The sequence below is a fragment of the Physeter macrocephalus genome, chromosome 20 (assembly GCF_002837175.3).
Source record: "Physeter macrocephalus isolate SW-GA chromosome 20, ASM283717v5, whole genome shotgun sequence".
NCBI classification, from domain to species: Eukaryota; Metazoa; Chordata; class Mammalia; order Artiodactyla; family Physeteridae; genus Physeter; species Physeter macrocephalus.
This window is the reverse complement of record NC_041233.1, coordinates 20,394,279-20,410,540: the sequence shown is the minus strand read 5'-3', so window position 1 is coordinate 20,410,540 and position 16,262 is coordinate 20,394,279. Positions and strand designations below refer to the sequence as shown.

At 35.6% G+C, this 16,262-nt stretch overlaps 1 protein-coding gene across 1 annotated transcript in view; it reads left to right on the top strand.

Annotated features, from left to right (window-relative positions):
- Positions 1-16,262, top strand: part of HERC4 (HECT and RLD domain containing E3 ubiquitin protein ligase 4) — a 140,253-nt gene that overhangs the window by 101,081 nt on the left and 22,910 nt on the right. Inside the window, exons 16-19 of the mRNA XM_024132087.2 lie at positions 8,119-8,142; positions 10,535-10,633; positions 12,938-13,105; positions 13,331-13,474. Coding sequence (XP_023987855.2) covers positions 8,119-8,142; positions 10,535-10,633; positions 12,938-13,105; positions 13,331-13,474 — 435 coding nt within the window. The remainder of the gene's footprint in view (positions 1-8,118; positions 8,143-10,534; positions 10,634-12,937; positions 13,106-13,330; positions 13,475-16,262) is intronic.

The following is a 16,262-nucleotide window of genomic DNA, read 5'->3' as shown; positions in this document are numbered from 1 at the left end:
GAATACTGTACAGTGTAATTTATATTCTGAAATAACCACTGTGTCAGCTGTGTGGAAGATGGAGTGAGGGGAATGGAGTAGATTAGGGGAGAGAAAATGATGGGTTTGACTAGGATTGGTAGTTGTATAGATGGAAGATGGAAATGGACTTGGGTACCTTTTGGAGGTAAAACGGCCAAGAATTGCTGATGGATATGAGATGAGGAAAGGAGAGAAAGTTGATTTCTCTCCTTTGTTGAAAGGAGATTAAGAGAGGTAGGAGGAAAACTAGGAGAGAGTTGTGGAAACCAAAATTGAAAAGTGAAGGAGAAACCATATTGAACGCTGCTGAGATAGGATAAAACCATAGAATTGATCAATGCATTTGGTTACGTGAAGGTCATTGGTAACCTTGATAATGCCAGTCTAGAGTAAGTATGCTTAAGAGAAATTTAGAGGTGAGGATAGGGAACAAAAGCCATAGGCAGTACTCTCAAGAAGTTCTGCACTGAAGAGGAGGGAGTAAAAAAGTAGGGGGGTTAGCTGGAGTCAAGGGACAACAGTTTTTTAAGAAAGAAAATACTTGACCTCTGGAAAGCTTTGAATAAATATTTCCTTTTTCCTTCCCTATTTAAACTAAAGCTCTCACCTAGATAAAGCTTTTCAAACTTTTCCTCCAGTGAACCCCTAAGACAGGAGAAAAAACATATTTCTTGAGGTTATTAATTTTCCCTGGGCAGGACTTGTGTGAAGTCTCATATTTTATCTTCGAGAGAATGCAAATTTGGGGCTTCATAAATATTTACTCAGGGGGGTGGTGGTGTGATGAATTAGGAGATTGGGATTGACATATATACTCTAATATGTATAAAATGGATAACTAATAAGAACCTGCTATATAAAATAATAAATAAAATTCAAAAATAAATAAATATTTACTGCAATGTAAAGGGATTAAAATTATTTACCATTGAGGAAAACTGATGATTCAGAAAATGAACTTTTTTGATCAAAAAACTTGCATGTAAACCCTGATACACCACTTAGATACCCTAGGTCTTTGAGCAGTGTTTTTGAGACTGGAGTGATTATATAGACTCCTTTTAAAATAAAGTAATTCCTTTAAGAAGCTTAGTGTTCACTTACCTTATTTACGATTATCTTATTTAAATATATACAAACACTAAACTAGTTCTAAACTCCTGGTACATAGCTTTTAAAAGAATTCTTAAGGCATAACTAATTGGTAAATTAATTATAACTCTACAAATTTAATAATCAAGTTAATATTTGATATGGAAGATGATTATGTTCTCTTGATCAGGAATCTCAGCTCACAACCTAAATATGATAAGGAAGGAGTGTGACATAAGAGCACCTAACTTCATATCCCACCTCAGCGTTTTCTTTTTAGTTTTTTTATTGAATATAATTCCTTGTGCTATACAGTAAATCCTTGTTGCTTATCTATTTTAATGTATAGTAGTTCATAGCTGTAATCCCCTACTCCTAATTTGTCCCTCCTCCCCCCTCCCCTTTGATAAGCGTAAGTTTGTTTTCTGTATCTGTGAGTGTGTTCTGTTTTGTATATAGATTCATTTGTATTATTTTTTAGATTCCACGTGTAAGTGATATCATATAGTGTTTGTCTTTCTGTCTGACTTATTTCACTAAGCATTTCACTCTCTCCTGGAGAGTTATATCCTCTTGGATCACTGTGAATTAGATCTGATGTTCGTTGACACCTGAATTTTTATCTGGTATGTAGGTCATAAACTACTTGTATTCTGAACAAGTTAAGAGAAATGCCAGTCTAATAGGATTTTTAAGCTAGCAGTAATCTTGTGCTACGTGGAAAAGCTATGGTTTGAATGTTTGCTTTTAAGCTTGGCGGGCTCGTATCCAACCTCCTCTTGGTATGTATCTGTGATGATATCAAATTGAATTTCCTTAGGAATTCTTTCAGTGCTACTGTTTTCTGGTAAGAGGGAGACAGTAGAGGACCACATTCTTACTTCTAGACTTTCTAAGTTGCTGTACTTAAAAATTGCCCTCTATTACTCTACACTTTCAACCACGTTTTTCCTTTCTCTCCATTTATAGGCAGACTGGTATTGAATAGGTGGTTGTGGCAGTGGAAACTTGTTCTTTAATGTGCATAGTGGACTTAATGTCACATCTTAGAAATCAGAATCTAGAACCCGTGATTTGGGTTCTTCTAGTCTTCTGGAAATAGAAGGCTGACAATTTACTTTGAAAGTCTTTGACTAACTCTTAAGTAGTTTATTAATTTATATTATGACATCTGAAGGTGCTTCTTTCTTTGAGAGAGTTCAGATCACTTTCACATTTACACATAACACTAAAGACTTTTCCTGAGGCTGTTTAATAAAATTCATGCTTGCATTACTAGTCCTAATACTAGGTTGAACATCATGTTGGCCCTGTAAGTAAAGTTAGTAAAGTTTTAAAGTGTCTATCCTAAAGATACTCATATGCTGTTTTGTGATGATATAGATGTGTATATGTGTACATAGACATATATACACATATATACGTACTTATATCTATGTATACAATGTACATATGTATACCATTATTGAACAAGAGTTATGATCTTGAAATAATTCCATTCCTTCATGTGAAAGTTTAAAATATTCCTTGATAGAAGATAATTATTATGAATTATAAGAAATATGTCTATGAATTGTATTTATATATATACACATATATTTTATATATAAATATATACACGTATATATGTAAAACTTTACCTTGTTCTAAACACTGCAAGGAAATTATTTTACCTTTATTATATTACCTTTATTATATATTACCTTTATTATATTTCTCTTTATGCCATAGTCTGTTGAGATTTCTTTCTCCATTTCCTTTCTTTCCCAGTCAAGAATTTTAAGAATCCATCAGGAATATACACCTTAAACTAACACAGTGCTGTATGTTATTTATATCTCAATAGAACTAGAAGGAAAAAATAAAAATAAAAAAAAGAACCCATCAGATATATACTTTCCTGGTCTCTAAACATTAAAAACTAATTCTGTGAAATTCTTTGCATTCCTTGTAATATCCTCTTGTACAGCTGAGACTAACTTTTCACCTCATCTTCTTCCATTTTCCCATCCTGTTTCATCTGTTTCCCTTTTCATGTTTCCATGAAGTTTTTGCTTGATCCTCCTACTCCTGCTGGTTACTATATAAGCTTCTCTGTTTTGTTTGTTTTTCCAGACTCTAATATCAATTAGAGTATGAAATTTTTTCAGTTGGATTCCTTTTGCTTTTTATCTGTTTTTCTCCCTCTACAATAATTTCTTGGCGAAATAAAAGAACACAAGTTCTCTCTCTTTTTGTCTTCTGCTGTTTGATGTTTTTCTCTACTTTCTAGGTATTAGTCTCAGTTTATTTGCTTACCTCTTTAAACTTTGCTCTAAAATTGTTTATAAAAATACTTTAGTGGGGAATTCCCTAGCTGTCCAATAGTTAGGGCTCCATGCTTTCACTGTCGAGGGCCAGGTTTCATCCCTGGTTGGGTAACTAGGATCCCACAAGCTGCACGTTGCAGCCAAACAAAAATAAAAATAACTTTAGTGATTACAACTAAACTCTTTGCTCTTTTTTCTTCCCTTTCTTATACTTCTTGTTACTGTACATACATATCGATATATATCTAGTAAAAATTGATTAATTTAGAATAAAGTGTAGAAAGGTCTATGCTGAGTCTGTGCCTCTTATAATTAAAAGTCAAGTTAAGCATTTTTTAAAGTGCATATTATTTCAAGACCTGTATATGCCTATGTAAGACATGTCAGATACAAGTAAGTACTAATAAATATATTTGATAAATTGGTGACATTTTTACAGTCTTTGATATTACACTTTATATATTTTTTAAGTCATAATTTTATTTCAGTATTAATTGTGCTGTGTTTGTATGTCATTACTGTATTTCTTCTGTGGCATTAAGTTTTTGTATTTTAACTGCGGACAATGCTGAGCTGACAACATGACATGCTCATCAGCAAACTAGGAAGATAGACTGACATAACAGCTAGGGAGACCAGCTTTGGGAAGATAGGCCAGTACTTAACTTTCTAGGTTTGAGTTTCTTCCTCATTTAATGAAATGAAGAAATTAAAATACATTTGTGTTCTTTAATATTGCAATACATTTAATACTTGCAGTATAAACCTTGCAGCTATAATATTTCCCAGAAGGTTCATACTTGCTTTTTAAAGTTCCCTTGTCATTTTTAATGGCATTAATGTTTTGCAGACTCTTGGACTGATTCTTTATGCCTTGAATTACCAAGTTATATTGGTTTATTTTTCATTTTCGTCATGTTTTAGAAGTATCTTTTTTTTTTTTTTTTTTTTTTTTGTGGTATGGGGGCCCCCCTCTGTTGTGACTTCCCCCGTCGTGGAGCACAGGCTCCGGACGCGCAGGCCCAGCGGCCATGGCTCACGGGCCCAGGTGCAGGGAGAGTAACTGGGCTCACCTTCTCATCCTTCAGTACTCAGACTTTCACTTAATTCCTCTGTTTGCAGATCCAAGCTTCACTGGCTCCTGCTTTGTCTGGGACACCAGAACTTAAGGCTTCTAATCTTCAGGTTTTCCATAGAATGAGATCTTTTAAATTGAATGGGCTCATTTAAATTAAATGTGCTCTTGCCCAGGGTGGGATGTTACCTAGCTGTGTAGGGATGGTGCAGAAGTCAGAAGATCCAACCACTGTAATAATAGACTTTCATTTTATCTCCATTTCACCCTTTGGGTACCCCGACCCTCCACTGTTGCTTGTGTCCTCAAGTCTCTAGCCCCTAAAGGGCTCTGAGAGGTAATTCATCTTGCTTCTTTTTTTTTTTTTTTTTTTTCAAACTGATGCAAAATATTTATTCCAAGTTAGTTATTTTATGCAGTAGTTTTCCCCCTCAACACACTTGAGATAACCACATCTTTTAAATCTGTAGATAATGTTATCAAAATAATCTTAATCTTTGAAATCTCACAAAAATGTATATTTTACAATCCACCCTGAATATCAAGGCTGCAAAATAACACAACATTTCCTATATCCAAATATTTTACAGCTGTACCCAGAAAGAAAATAAAAAAGTGAAAAAACCATATATGCTGGGTTAAGGGCTAGTGTTACCCGAGCAGCCAGAAATAAAATAAAATATCCAAATTGTTAGCATTCATTTAATACAATTATAACTTCAATAGTCACTTTGCAGCAGCAGCTTCTACTACCAGCCCTTGGGGCACTCACCCCTGTGCTCAAGCAATCATTGTCAATGAGACCCTGACTTCTGAACATTCCTTTAGGCCTTTCGTACTCAAGTTTCTAGGACATTGGGTAACTAAAATTAGGCATGCCTTGACCTAATTTCAGGGCCCCCAGTCTACAAACAGCCAACAGTTAGTGCTTGAGTATGTGGATTTGGAGCCACTAGTAGGTCACACATTGAATGATGTGGTAAATTTTTAGCAATAGACCTTTCATTGACCTCATGTATTTTGTAATATCCTGTCCGCACCCCCCACCACATTTTTTCCTTCTAAATTTTCCTTGGAAATACTACTTTGGTTCATTTAGACTTGCAACTAATATAACAACTATCTTGCAACTCTAATATTTCCCAGAGGAGTTTATCCTTGCTTTTTTTTACATATTTACTTTTTTTCTTTTTAAATGTTTGAGCTTTTGTGTTAGATCCTTAACACTTAAATTGAAATTTCTAATGATGAACTTAATATGGTTTTCCCTTTGATGCCTCTCCCCTAGGTAAATCATTTTGCCTGATATCTAATAGTCTCTTTTCCCAAGTTTGCCACATGTCCCATTATTTTTCATATTCCTTCTAGCTCACATCTGTCTCTACCATCAAACTTTTGTTCTGCTTTAATATGGTTTAGTTACACTATAAATTCTGATTATCTTATTGGCTTCCCAGTGCTAAATGATATGCCTAGAACCTTCATCTATTTACATGTAGCAATAAAAAAAAGTGCATATATATTAATGTTTCATTATTAAGAATAAAATCCATCTTCCATGATACCAGGTATCAAATATAGTTTTCAAGCTGGCCATAGGTAGTCAGAAAATACTAAAAGGTGTTTCTTTGCTTATTCACACCTTCTTAGTTGTAATAGCACTTTATAAAACATCCCACAAGATATACTATAAAAGTATTTCAGTTGTTCCTGTTAAATTGCTTTAAATTAAACTGAGTGTAATCTAAAAGGGTTTTTCTGCAGAACAGCTTGTAAATATATTCTTCTGTTAACACTGCCAATGGGGCACATATATAGTGATAACTTGGTACTCTGAATTTTTTTTTTTTTTTTTTTTGTGGTACACGGGCCTCTCACTGTTGCGGCCTCTCCCGTTGCGGAGCACAGACTCCGGATGCACAAGCTCAGCGGCCACGGCTCACGTGCCCAGCCGCTCCGTGGCACGTGGGATCCTCCCAGACCGGGGCACGAACCCGCGTCCCCTGCATCGGCAGGCGGACTCTCAACCACTGCGCCACCAGGGAAGCCCTTACTTTTTTTTTTTTTTTTTTGAATTTTTTGAAAGAAGCTATTATCAATAATGACCTTTCTCAGAACAGGAAGTTAGAGTCATATTTTACTTATGACTTATGCTTACACTGCGTTGGCTTTATTTAGCACTATATTTAGCACAATATAGTGAACAAACCCTAAGTGTTTGCTAAACTTCCAGTGATACCACTTGTGGCGTGCAAGAATTTAGCCAATTACAAAGTTAGAAGGAATCGTCCACACAAGACTGCCTTCACTTCTGATACCAATTGCAAGGTTAGAGGATTCCTAGAACCACTCTCAGGTTCAGTAATTTGCTACAAGACTTCACGGAACTAACTGGAATCTGTTATATTGACGTTTATAGTTTATTATAGGGAAAGAGTACAGATTAAAACGCCAAGGGGAAAAGTGCATACGGGTAGAGTCTGGGAAAGGTACCAAAGGCTGAGCTGTTTTCCTCTCCCTGAGGAGTCATGGACAAGTTACTTTCCCAGCATCCATCTGTGTCAGTACTCTCAGGGTATTGCCAACCAAGGAAGCTCACTGGAGCCTTGGTGCCCAGAGTTTTTATTGAGGCTCCATCACATACTGCCCATGTGGCTGACCTTTACTTTCCAGACCTTCTGGAGGCAGAACTGATAACCACATTTCCCAGAGCCTCCAGGCAAACAAAGATACTCCTGTCCAGGTATGACATTCCAAAGTCCTGTGGATCATCTCCCAGTAGCTGAGGGCAAAATCAGACCTCTCTTTGGATAAGATTAATTCCTCACTATACGAGGTGCCATCTGCAAATTTAGTAACATACTTTTGGAGATTCTAGCACTTTGAGTCTATACCCTGAGAATATGTGAAAGCTTTCTTCAAGAAAGTGTTGTGCATTTCTGTTCAGTGCAGTGGTAAGCTTTCATTATAATTTTCATTATTATATCCTTCATAAATACCTCTTTCTCTCTTCATTTCTTCTTTCTACTTACCAACCCCTATGCCCTGTCTTGTACTTTCTGTTTTAGCTAATTCAGTGTTAAAGAACGCTTAGTATAAGATACCTCTGTTTCACTGGTTATTTCTGATGAATAAAAACAATTATGGCTTATTTTCTCACTTTCCACATACCATTTTAATCTACTAAACACTTTTCAAATATTTTGTCAAGATTAACCAAGTCTTAAAGTCTGGGGGATTTTTTCTCCATTTTCCAGGTGGAGAGATTGGGCCATAAAATTATTTCTTCAAGACCAAGTTAGGCTTAAGATTAGTTTCCCTGTTCTACCTAAATTCTGCAAATGGCGTACTTAGTTGCTGAAACCAAATTTCATTATGTTCAAGCCTCAATGATTTTATGATCACAAGGTACCTGAAACGAAGGTCTTATTACATTTATAGATATATCAGGTATATGTGGAAAGGGTAAGTTTTGTTGTAGATGTATTTTGGTCTACTTCATTAATTCAGTATTCTGCTGTAGCAAAATAAATGAAATGCTGCTTTGAATAGAAATAGTTAAATTTGGACACTAACATTGCTCTTTCCTCATTACTGTTACATTCTGCACTGCTGTCTTAGGATGTCAACCATGGATTAACTGAGGTAAGTTTGGTGTAATAAAGTCTCATGTTCAGAGTAAGGTATACTCTGTTTTGTCTTAAGTGATTGAAGACCCCAAAGTTCCTCTTTTTTGTGACTTTAAAACATACATGTATATGTACATATATATTTTAATGAGTGTATAGAACTTGCCCTGTATAACATTTCAGAGGAATTTTCTGAAGAAAATTAGACCCTCTGTTTTAGTTAGCTTATATGATGCCTTTTAACAATGTTTGTCTTAAAATAGTTCCTATCCTCCTAAAGCCTTCCAGTATAAAATTTATGGTGTCCTCAGAATACAAAAAAGCAAACTTATAAAATTTCACAAATGCCTATCCAGAAGGCAGAAAATGTTTTATGTTAGAGAAATAGAATGATCTTCAATTTTTAAACTAATAATTGACACTCAAAATGGCCATAAAATTGAATAAACTTTCAGTATGGTCATCTTCCTCACTTTGTTTAATGTACTATCTTAATATATAAAGTTCTGGCACTTTGGCTTATATAATCAACAATCCTGAGCCACCTTTTTAACACCTGGGAATGTTGTATTATACTTCTGTTATAGACTTCAGGTTTTGTTGTTTGCTTTGCTTTTTTCACAGCACTTGAACCAATGAAGCATTTAGAAGTAGCTTTAAACTATTGGCCTGACATTGTTTGCTTCCTCATCCTCAAATAGAAGTAGCACATAAAATTATGAAATCAAAGAGTTTTGGAGCCAAAGGGGACTTTAGAAATCATCTCAGTCTTTTAGAGTTTCAGAGTAGTAAAAAGACTTTCTATCATCCATAGCTAGTTAGTGACACAAATACAGGGTGGAGGGTAAACTTGTCATATGAGAAATAACCAAGAATGGTAACTTACTTAAGGGTTAATGTAGCTCAGCATATTGTCTTACATGTTGAGAACAACAAGTTGATAGTCTTGTGTTCTATACTGATTGGGCACTATTGAACTATTTCATTGTTTTTGATGGCCATAGTTGAAAGAGGCTTAGACATACTGAAATACATTTAAAAGAAGGCTATTGGGGACTTCTGTGGTGGTCCAGTGGTTAAGACTTCATGCTCCCAATGCAGGGGGCCCAGGTTCGATCCCTGGTCAGGGAACTAGATCCCACATGCCACAACTAAGACCCAGCACAGCCTAATAAATAAATAAATAAAATAAAAGAAGGCAGTTGGGATGGAGTAGAGCTGGAAACCATATTATTTTCAGGATGATTGGAAAAATTGGGCATGTTTAGCATGGGAAAAAGACAACCTAGGGAGAGCATGGCAGCACGAAGTATCTAAACCATATAAACTTCCCTGCAGGGGCAGAATGAAGACTGAAAGAGAAAGCAAAATGATGTATAGAAATGCAGATTCAGACTCAATATAAAGAACTTTCTAAGAACTTAAAAAGAAGAGGATTGTTTCATGGTGTATTAAGTCTTCACTGGAAGCCTTATAATAAGAAGGGGCTCTGTGTCAGGGCTGGCACAGAAATTTTGCTTTGTTGGGTATATGGTAGTATAACATCCTCCAACTGCAAGATCTGTGACTGGCAATTCATAGCTCTTTGTATTTTTCTGCCCTGTTAAAAACTTAGCAGTCAATCACTATGTTTTACCTGCTAGGATAAATAATTGTCGATAAGGTGACTAATGTGTGATAATGGTAATAATAGATCAACTATTATTGATCAACTTTGAAGATTGACAGAAAATAATAATACTAATCGTGCTTATTTTGTAAGTTAAATGAATGAACAGATTGTTGGGCTTATAATAGTGTTGTCCCCCTAATGACCTGGCAGTAAATATCTGTTGAATGAATAAGTAGATTGCTTATCATTGTCCTCACTTGTTAGAGTAGCCCTAACATATAAGAACTGGGTACTGTATTTAACATAGGAGCCCCACATTTAGCATAAATTTGCAGCCTAATTCACTGAAACTTGGAGTTAATATGTTAAGCAAAAGATACCTGTAATTTACAATTTTATGGATTCTCAAGTATACAGTTCTCTCCTAAAATTAGGAATTAGGGTTATTCCAATGCCTCATCTAATTATCAGTAAAAATTCTGTATTCAGAAATAAGCCATGTTTTACGTATGGACACCAAGGGGGGGAAGTGGCGGGGGGGGCGGTGGTGTGATGAAGTGGGAGACTGGGATTGACATGTATACACTAATATGTATAAAATGGATAACTAATAAGAACCTGCTGTATAAAGAAAAATTCAAAAATTAAAAAATAAGCCACATTTTATTTATAATTCCTGAATGACACAAAAGTGAATAAACCAAGAATATGATCAACTTTACACAAGAAATGACAGTACCTACAAGAAGTAAGTTACAAACCAATTTGTACTAATAAGCTAATTTTTTATTTCTAGTTGGCAGATATCCCTGTTACAATCTGCACATATCCATTTGTATTTGACGCCCAAGCAAAAACTACTCTGTTACAAACAGATGCAGTCTTACAGATGCAGGTAAAATATTGTATAGTACTAATTTAATTTGAGAGTAGTTTTTGAATTGTTTCTCTAGTGTTTTTTTAAAGTATTTGAAATGTCTTTGGGGATATTTTGTACCTTTGTGGTCTGTCTTTTGCAAAGCTACTTTTACCAAAGCACCTTTGGTACCTATTAAGAGGACTGTTGCATGTGAAGTGTATATTCTTATGAGGGATACTTATATATATTTAAAAGGACATAGAATAATTTAGATTTTTATCATTTTATATCTAAAAAAAGGTATAATCTTCTTTCATTATAGAAATATACAATCTTTATAAACAGTTTGACTAGTTTACTTGATAAAATGGTTTGTTTCAAATCTTGCTTTATTATGTATTTCCTATTTATATACTTGGTAAAAGATGAAAATCAGTAGAGGTGAGGTGATGTTAAAGTAGGAGGCGTTTGATCACTTGTTAGGAGGAGGGTATGAAATGTCCATGAAGAATGTTTTAGTAATAAATAAGGTACTTTCCTGAGGTTGGTCATCTCCTCTTCCTCCTCCCCACTCTCCTCCCCTCCCCGCCCCCCACTTTAAGCTGAACATTCTTTCCTTTATAATGAGAATTTTTTTTTTTAAGATGTTGGGGGTAGGAGTTTATTAATTAATTAATTTATTTTTGCTGTGTTGGGTCTTCGTTTCTGTGCAAGGGCTTTCTCTAGTTGTGGCAAGTGGGGGCCACTCTTCATCGCGATGCGCGGGCCTCTCACTATCGCAGCCTCTCTTGCTGCGGAGCACAGGCTCCAGACGCGCAGGCTCAGTAGTTGTGGCTCACGGGCCTAGTTGCTCCGGGGCTTGTGGGATACTCCCAGACCAGGGCTCGAACCCGTGTCCCCTGCATTGGCAGGCAGATTCTCAACGACTGAACCACCAGGGAAGCCCTATAATGAGAATTTTTTAAACTAGTTTACATTATGACCGTGAAGGACTACAGTAGGTTTGCTTTATCATTTGAACTTGTAAATTTAAACGTTTTTGAGTTTCTTCCTCTGGTATAGAATATCAGACTATAGAGGCTGAGGACTAAGGATGAGATGAGACCTTGAGCACTTAATATTCTAAAAATGCTTTTAAAAATTGCCCCTCCCCCAATTTTGATGGCAATTTTTATGCCTTTAAAATAAATGCATTTGGGCTTCCCTGGTGGCACAGTGGTTGAGAGTCCGCCTGCCAGTGCAGGGGACGCGGGTTCGTGCCCCGGTCCGGGAGGATCCCGCATGCCGCGGAGCGGCTGGGCCCGGGAGACGTGGCTGCTGGGCCTGTGCGTCCGGAGCCTGTGCTCCGCAACGGGAGAGGCCACAACAGTGAGAGGCCCGCGTACCGCAAAACAAAAAAAAAATTAAATAAATAAATAAATGCATTTACTATTCTAAATTCTTCCGTATATTTAAACAATAAATAATAGTAGGAGGAATTTTAGAGATGTGCTTATTTCCATTTTCATCAACAGAAGAAATAAATATTTTTGTAGGGTTCTATACTAACAGCTAGATTGCTAGTTTTAGCAATCTTTGTTAAACGATAAGTTAATCAGGACTTCCCTGATGGTCCAGTGGTTAAGACTCTGTGCTCCCAATGAAGGGGGCCGCTGTTCGATCCCTGGTCAGGGAGCTAGATCCCACATGCTGCAACTACAAGATCCTGCATGCTGCAACTAAAAAAAAGAAGAAGATCCACATGCGGCAACAAAGATCCTACATGCTGCAACTAAGACTTGGCGCAGCCAAATTAAAAAAAAAAGTTAATCACTTGGTGCTTTCAATGGAGGATATTCCATTTTAGAATTAAGAGCACAAGGAAAATCATAGGAAAAAAATAAAAGCTTTAAATGGTAAAAGCCAAATGCTTGGTTTGTGAGCATATATGGTGATAACTCTACTAAATGAATTTCTATAAACCTTTTAGTTGGCCAGGCTGTTTCTTTTTCTCTTTAAAGGTTTGTTTTAATGCTGTTTTCTTTTTCTCCTCACTCTCCATCCTAGTTATTTTTTGAGAAACAACAGTGTTCAGATTTATCATAATTATTACAGTTCCATGCTTACTTAGCTTAATGGTATCATCAGTTATACATTACTATAAAAAAATTCAAAAGGATACTCTTTATGCTCAGTTTATTAAGCTCTGATGCTGTGCTGAATACTGTGTTAGGTGCTGTGTGAATTCAGTAGTATAGGAATTATAGGATATCTATAATTAGTAGGTAGAGGTTAGCTTATTCAGTCACAGCAACTTCTTTAATAGCATTGCTATTAAATTTTTAATCTTTTGTTTTCTAGATGGCTATTGACCAGGCCCACAGACAGAATGTCTCCTCTCTTTTTCTCCCAGTGATTGAATCTGTGAATCCTTGCTTAATTCTAGTGGTACGTAGAGAAAATATAGTAGGAGATGCAATGGAAGTCCTTAGGAAAACAAAGAATATAGACTACAAAAAGCCACTCAAGGTAATTTAACATTTTCGGTTGTGTAATTGGAACTTTTATTCAGAAAATATGTTTCAAGTTTTCCTGTTCATTTTTAGTGTATCTTTGAATCTTAATAAAATTATATACTTAAAAATTTTTAGCTATTAATTGCCACGCTTTTATTCATAATAAATAACATGTTGTAGGGTTTCCAGAATATACGTTCATTTCTTTACATTCAGTGTTTGCATTAACCTATTTTAGGTTATATTTGTTGGAGAAGATGCTGTTGATGCAGGAGGGGTACGCAAAGAATTTTTCTTGCTCATCATGAGGGAATTATTGGATCCTAAATATGGCATGTTTAGGTATTATGAAGATTCCAGGCTCATTTGGTTTTCTGATAAGGTAAAAAGTCCAGCCATCTAAATTACTTCTGTATCTATCTATCTGTCTGTCTATATACACCTATGTATATATACCTATATGTTTCAACTTAGTAATAAATAGGAGTTACTACTAGATAACCTAACATTTGGACTCAGAGTCATCAGAACACATTAATGCTTACCACACATTTCAAATTAGCAAAATAAATTACAGAATGGTCATCCTGAAAATGATGTTGACTGTTCTGCTGAATTAGATTTGAGGATTGAATAAGTACCAGATGCACTTTTCTTCTGGGGAGAATTAATTTATCATTAGGGATCATTGATTTCTCTACCTTATAATTTAGGGCAGAGGTAACTACTCAGCAAACTACAGTCCCTGAAAGTTCTTCCCAGCACATAAAGTCAGTGCCTACTCATTTACCTATTGTCCATTGCTACTTTATAGCTATAACTGGCAGAGGCAGAGTGGGGAGTTACAACGAGCCCCTATGGCCAACAAAGCCTAAAATATTTACCGTCTTCCCCTTTACAGAAAAAGTTTGCTGGCCCCTGATTTAGAAACTGTAAGTGAAATGGATGGTTCAGTTTGTAGAACTCTGAGTTGAAAGAAATTTGAATTATTTACTATTTGTTCTAAAAACCTTGATGTATTATTTGTTCATTCTTCCAGGAGACTGGCTGTCCTTTGTGATGTTAGCAGTCATGATGATCAGTGTCTAGGCTAGTTAATTTATTAGGGGTGGCAAAATGGTGCTACTCTAATTCTAATATTTCTTTTTCATTTTTGTAGCTTGGATACTTATATGTAAAGAAATTTTCTCATATCTGCTATTTAATCCTTATTAGTACAGTTCATATGGGAAAGAATTCTCTCTGTAGTTACTTATATTTCAAAAGAATTAGCGTGCTCCAGTGGTGACAATTCATTTTTTGATTTTGTTTTCGAATATTATTATATATTCATGGACTTAAACATGGTTGATGTTTTTCAGTCTATTGCAGGTATTATCTTTATTAATATTATCCCATTTTTGTCCAGGGAGAGCTCTTCAACTTGGCACCTGAGTCGTTTTGACACAATCTTAATACTGTTTAGTAGCTTCCTTGCTACCTGGTGTACTTGGTGTGATAAAATGTTCCAGACTTATACATTTATTGCGTAACAATACCAGCCTTTCAACCAATATTATGATAACTGAAAATACAGTTGACCCTTGAACAACACGGGTTTGAACTGTGTAGCTTCACTTATACGCAGATTTTTTTCAATAAATACATACTGTGATACTATACGATCCTCAGTTGGTTGAATCTAAGGACGGAGGACCGACTATAAGATTATACTCAGATTTTCGACAGCACAGGGGATCAGCGCCCCAACCCCTGAGCTGTTCAAGGGTCAACTGTAGTTTTGTTTTGTTTCATTTTTTAAGTATTTTGCAGGGTTTTTTTGCCCTTTGAGTATACCCCAGGTGAGATACACAGGCAAATAACTGTGTTTTGATATCACTTGAAATTGGTACACTCTGTATCATTATATCAAGTAGATACACACTTAGGTTAACTTGTAGAATTTTTAATTTTTAGGGATTGCTTGTTTAATTTCAATTTAGTTTTATAGTCATATGAAATAGTTACATAGTTCCAAAGTCAAGTCTACAAAATAACGTATCTAAAAAAGTCTAACTTTTGTCTCTACCCCCTCCACTGTATTTCCTCCCTCCTCTTAAAGTTATTCTTTTCAAAAGAAATGTTACAGTTTAACCTTTTTTGAAAAAATATATGTAAGTATGTATGTAGTAGTATACCACATACCAATGTCAGTTTCCTGGTTTTAAGTATGGTTTTTTAAGCTGTTATTATTGGGGAGAACTGAGTAAAGGGTACAGAGGAATTCTGTATTATTTGTGTAATTTCTTGTGAGTGTTAAAAGTATTTGAAAATACGAAGTATTTTTAAAAAGAAGTGCTATACTATACATATTTTTTTCTCCATCAAGAAAGGGTATTTTATTTTACGTGAGAAATTAAAGCATGTTTGCATGTTGTGATTAATTACTCAGAAAGTAGAAAATCAGCCATGCAGGAGGGGATATCAGCTGCAGGAGCGCAGTCCTTAAGTTGTGAAGAAAAGATGGAGATGAGTATGCTAGTGGAGGATTGACTCTAGTCAGACACATAGATCCATAATATCATGAGAGAAAGCCAAGTATGTATGTAAATACAAATCTTCTGGTAGATTTGATGGTGGGAGGTTGTGAAAGTTCTCTTAGAATTATTTCTACTTTACAGGGAAATAAGACACAAGTTTGTTAGAAAGTTCGAATGGGGGAAGGTTGTTGGAGGTTTGAAGAAGAAAGGAGAAAGAGTGAAATAATCACTTAGGGGAGTGGGAAAATAAGATGACCATGTAAATAAATACAGGGTTAGACTGGCGGCATTGGAGGCCCATTTGAAACTTACGTTCATGAATTTTAAAAGGAGACCAATCAACATGGTTGTGTTTTTTTTTTCTTTAGTCACATTTAGCTGCTTGGGTAGAGGTAAAAATGAGACAGACAGTTGATTTAACTAGGTTGTGGTTTTAGCAAGTGAGTATAAACAGAAGGGAAGAAAGGGCAGGGGAATGATTATCTTGATGGATTATGGAACTTAAGCTTTGTAAGGAGGAAAATGTAAGGACTTGGTTGGGAGGTGATGATTTTTTAAAAAGTAGTGTGGTTAATGGATTGTAGTTGCTTGTGGAGTTGAGTTGTAGTGTGAAGTCAAATTATTGCGGGGGGGTGAGTTACAAAGTAGGAA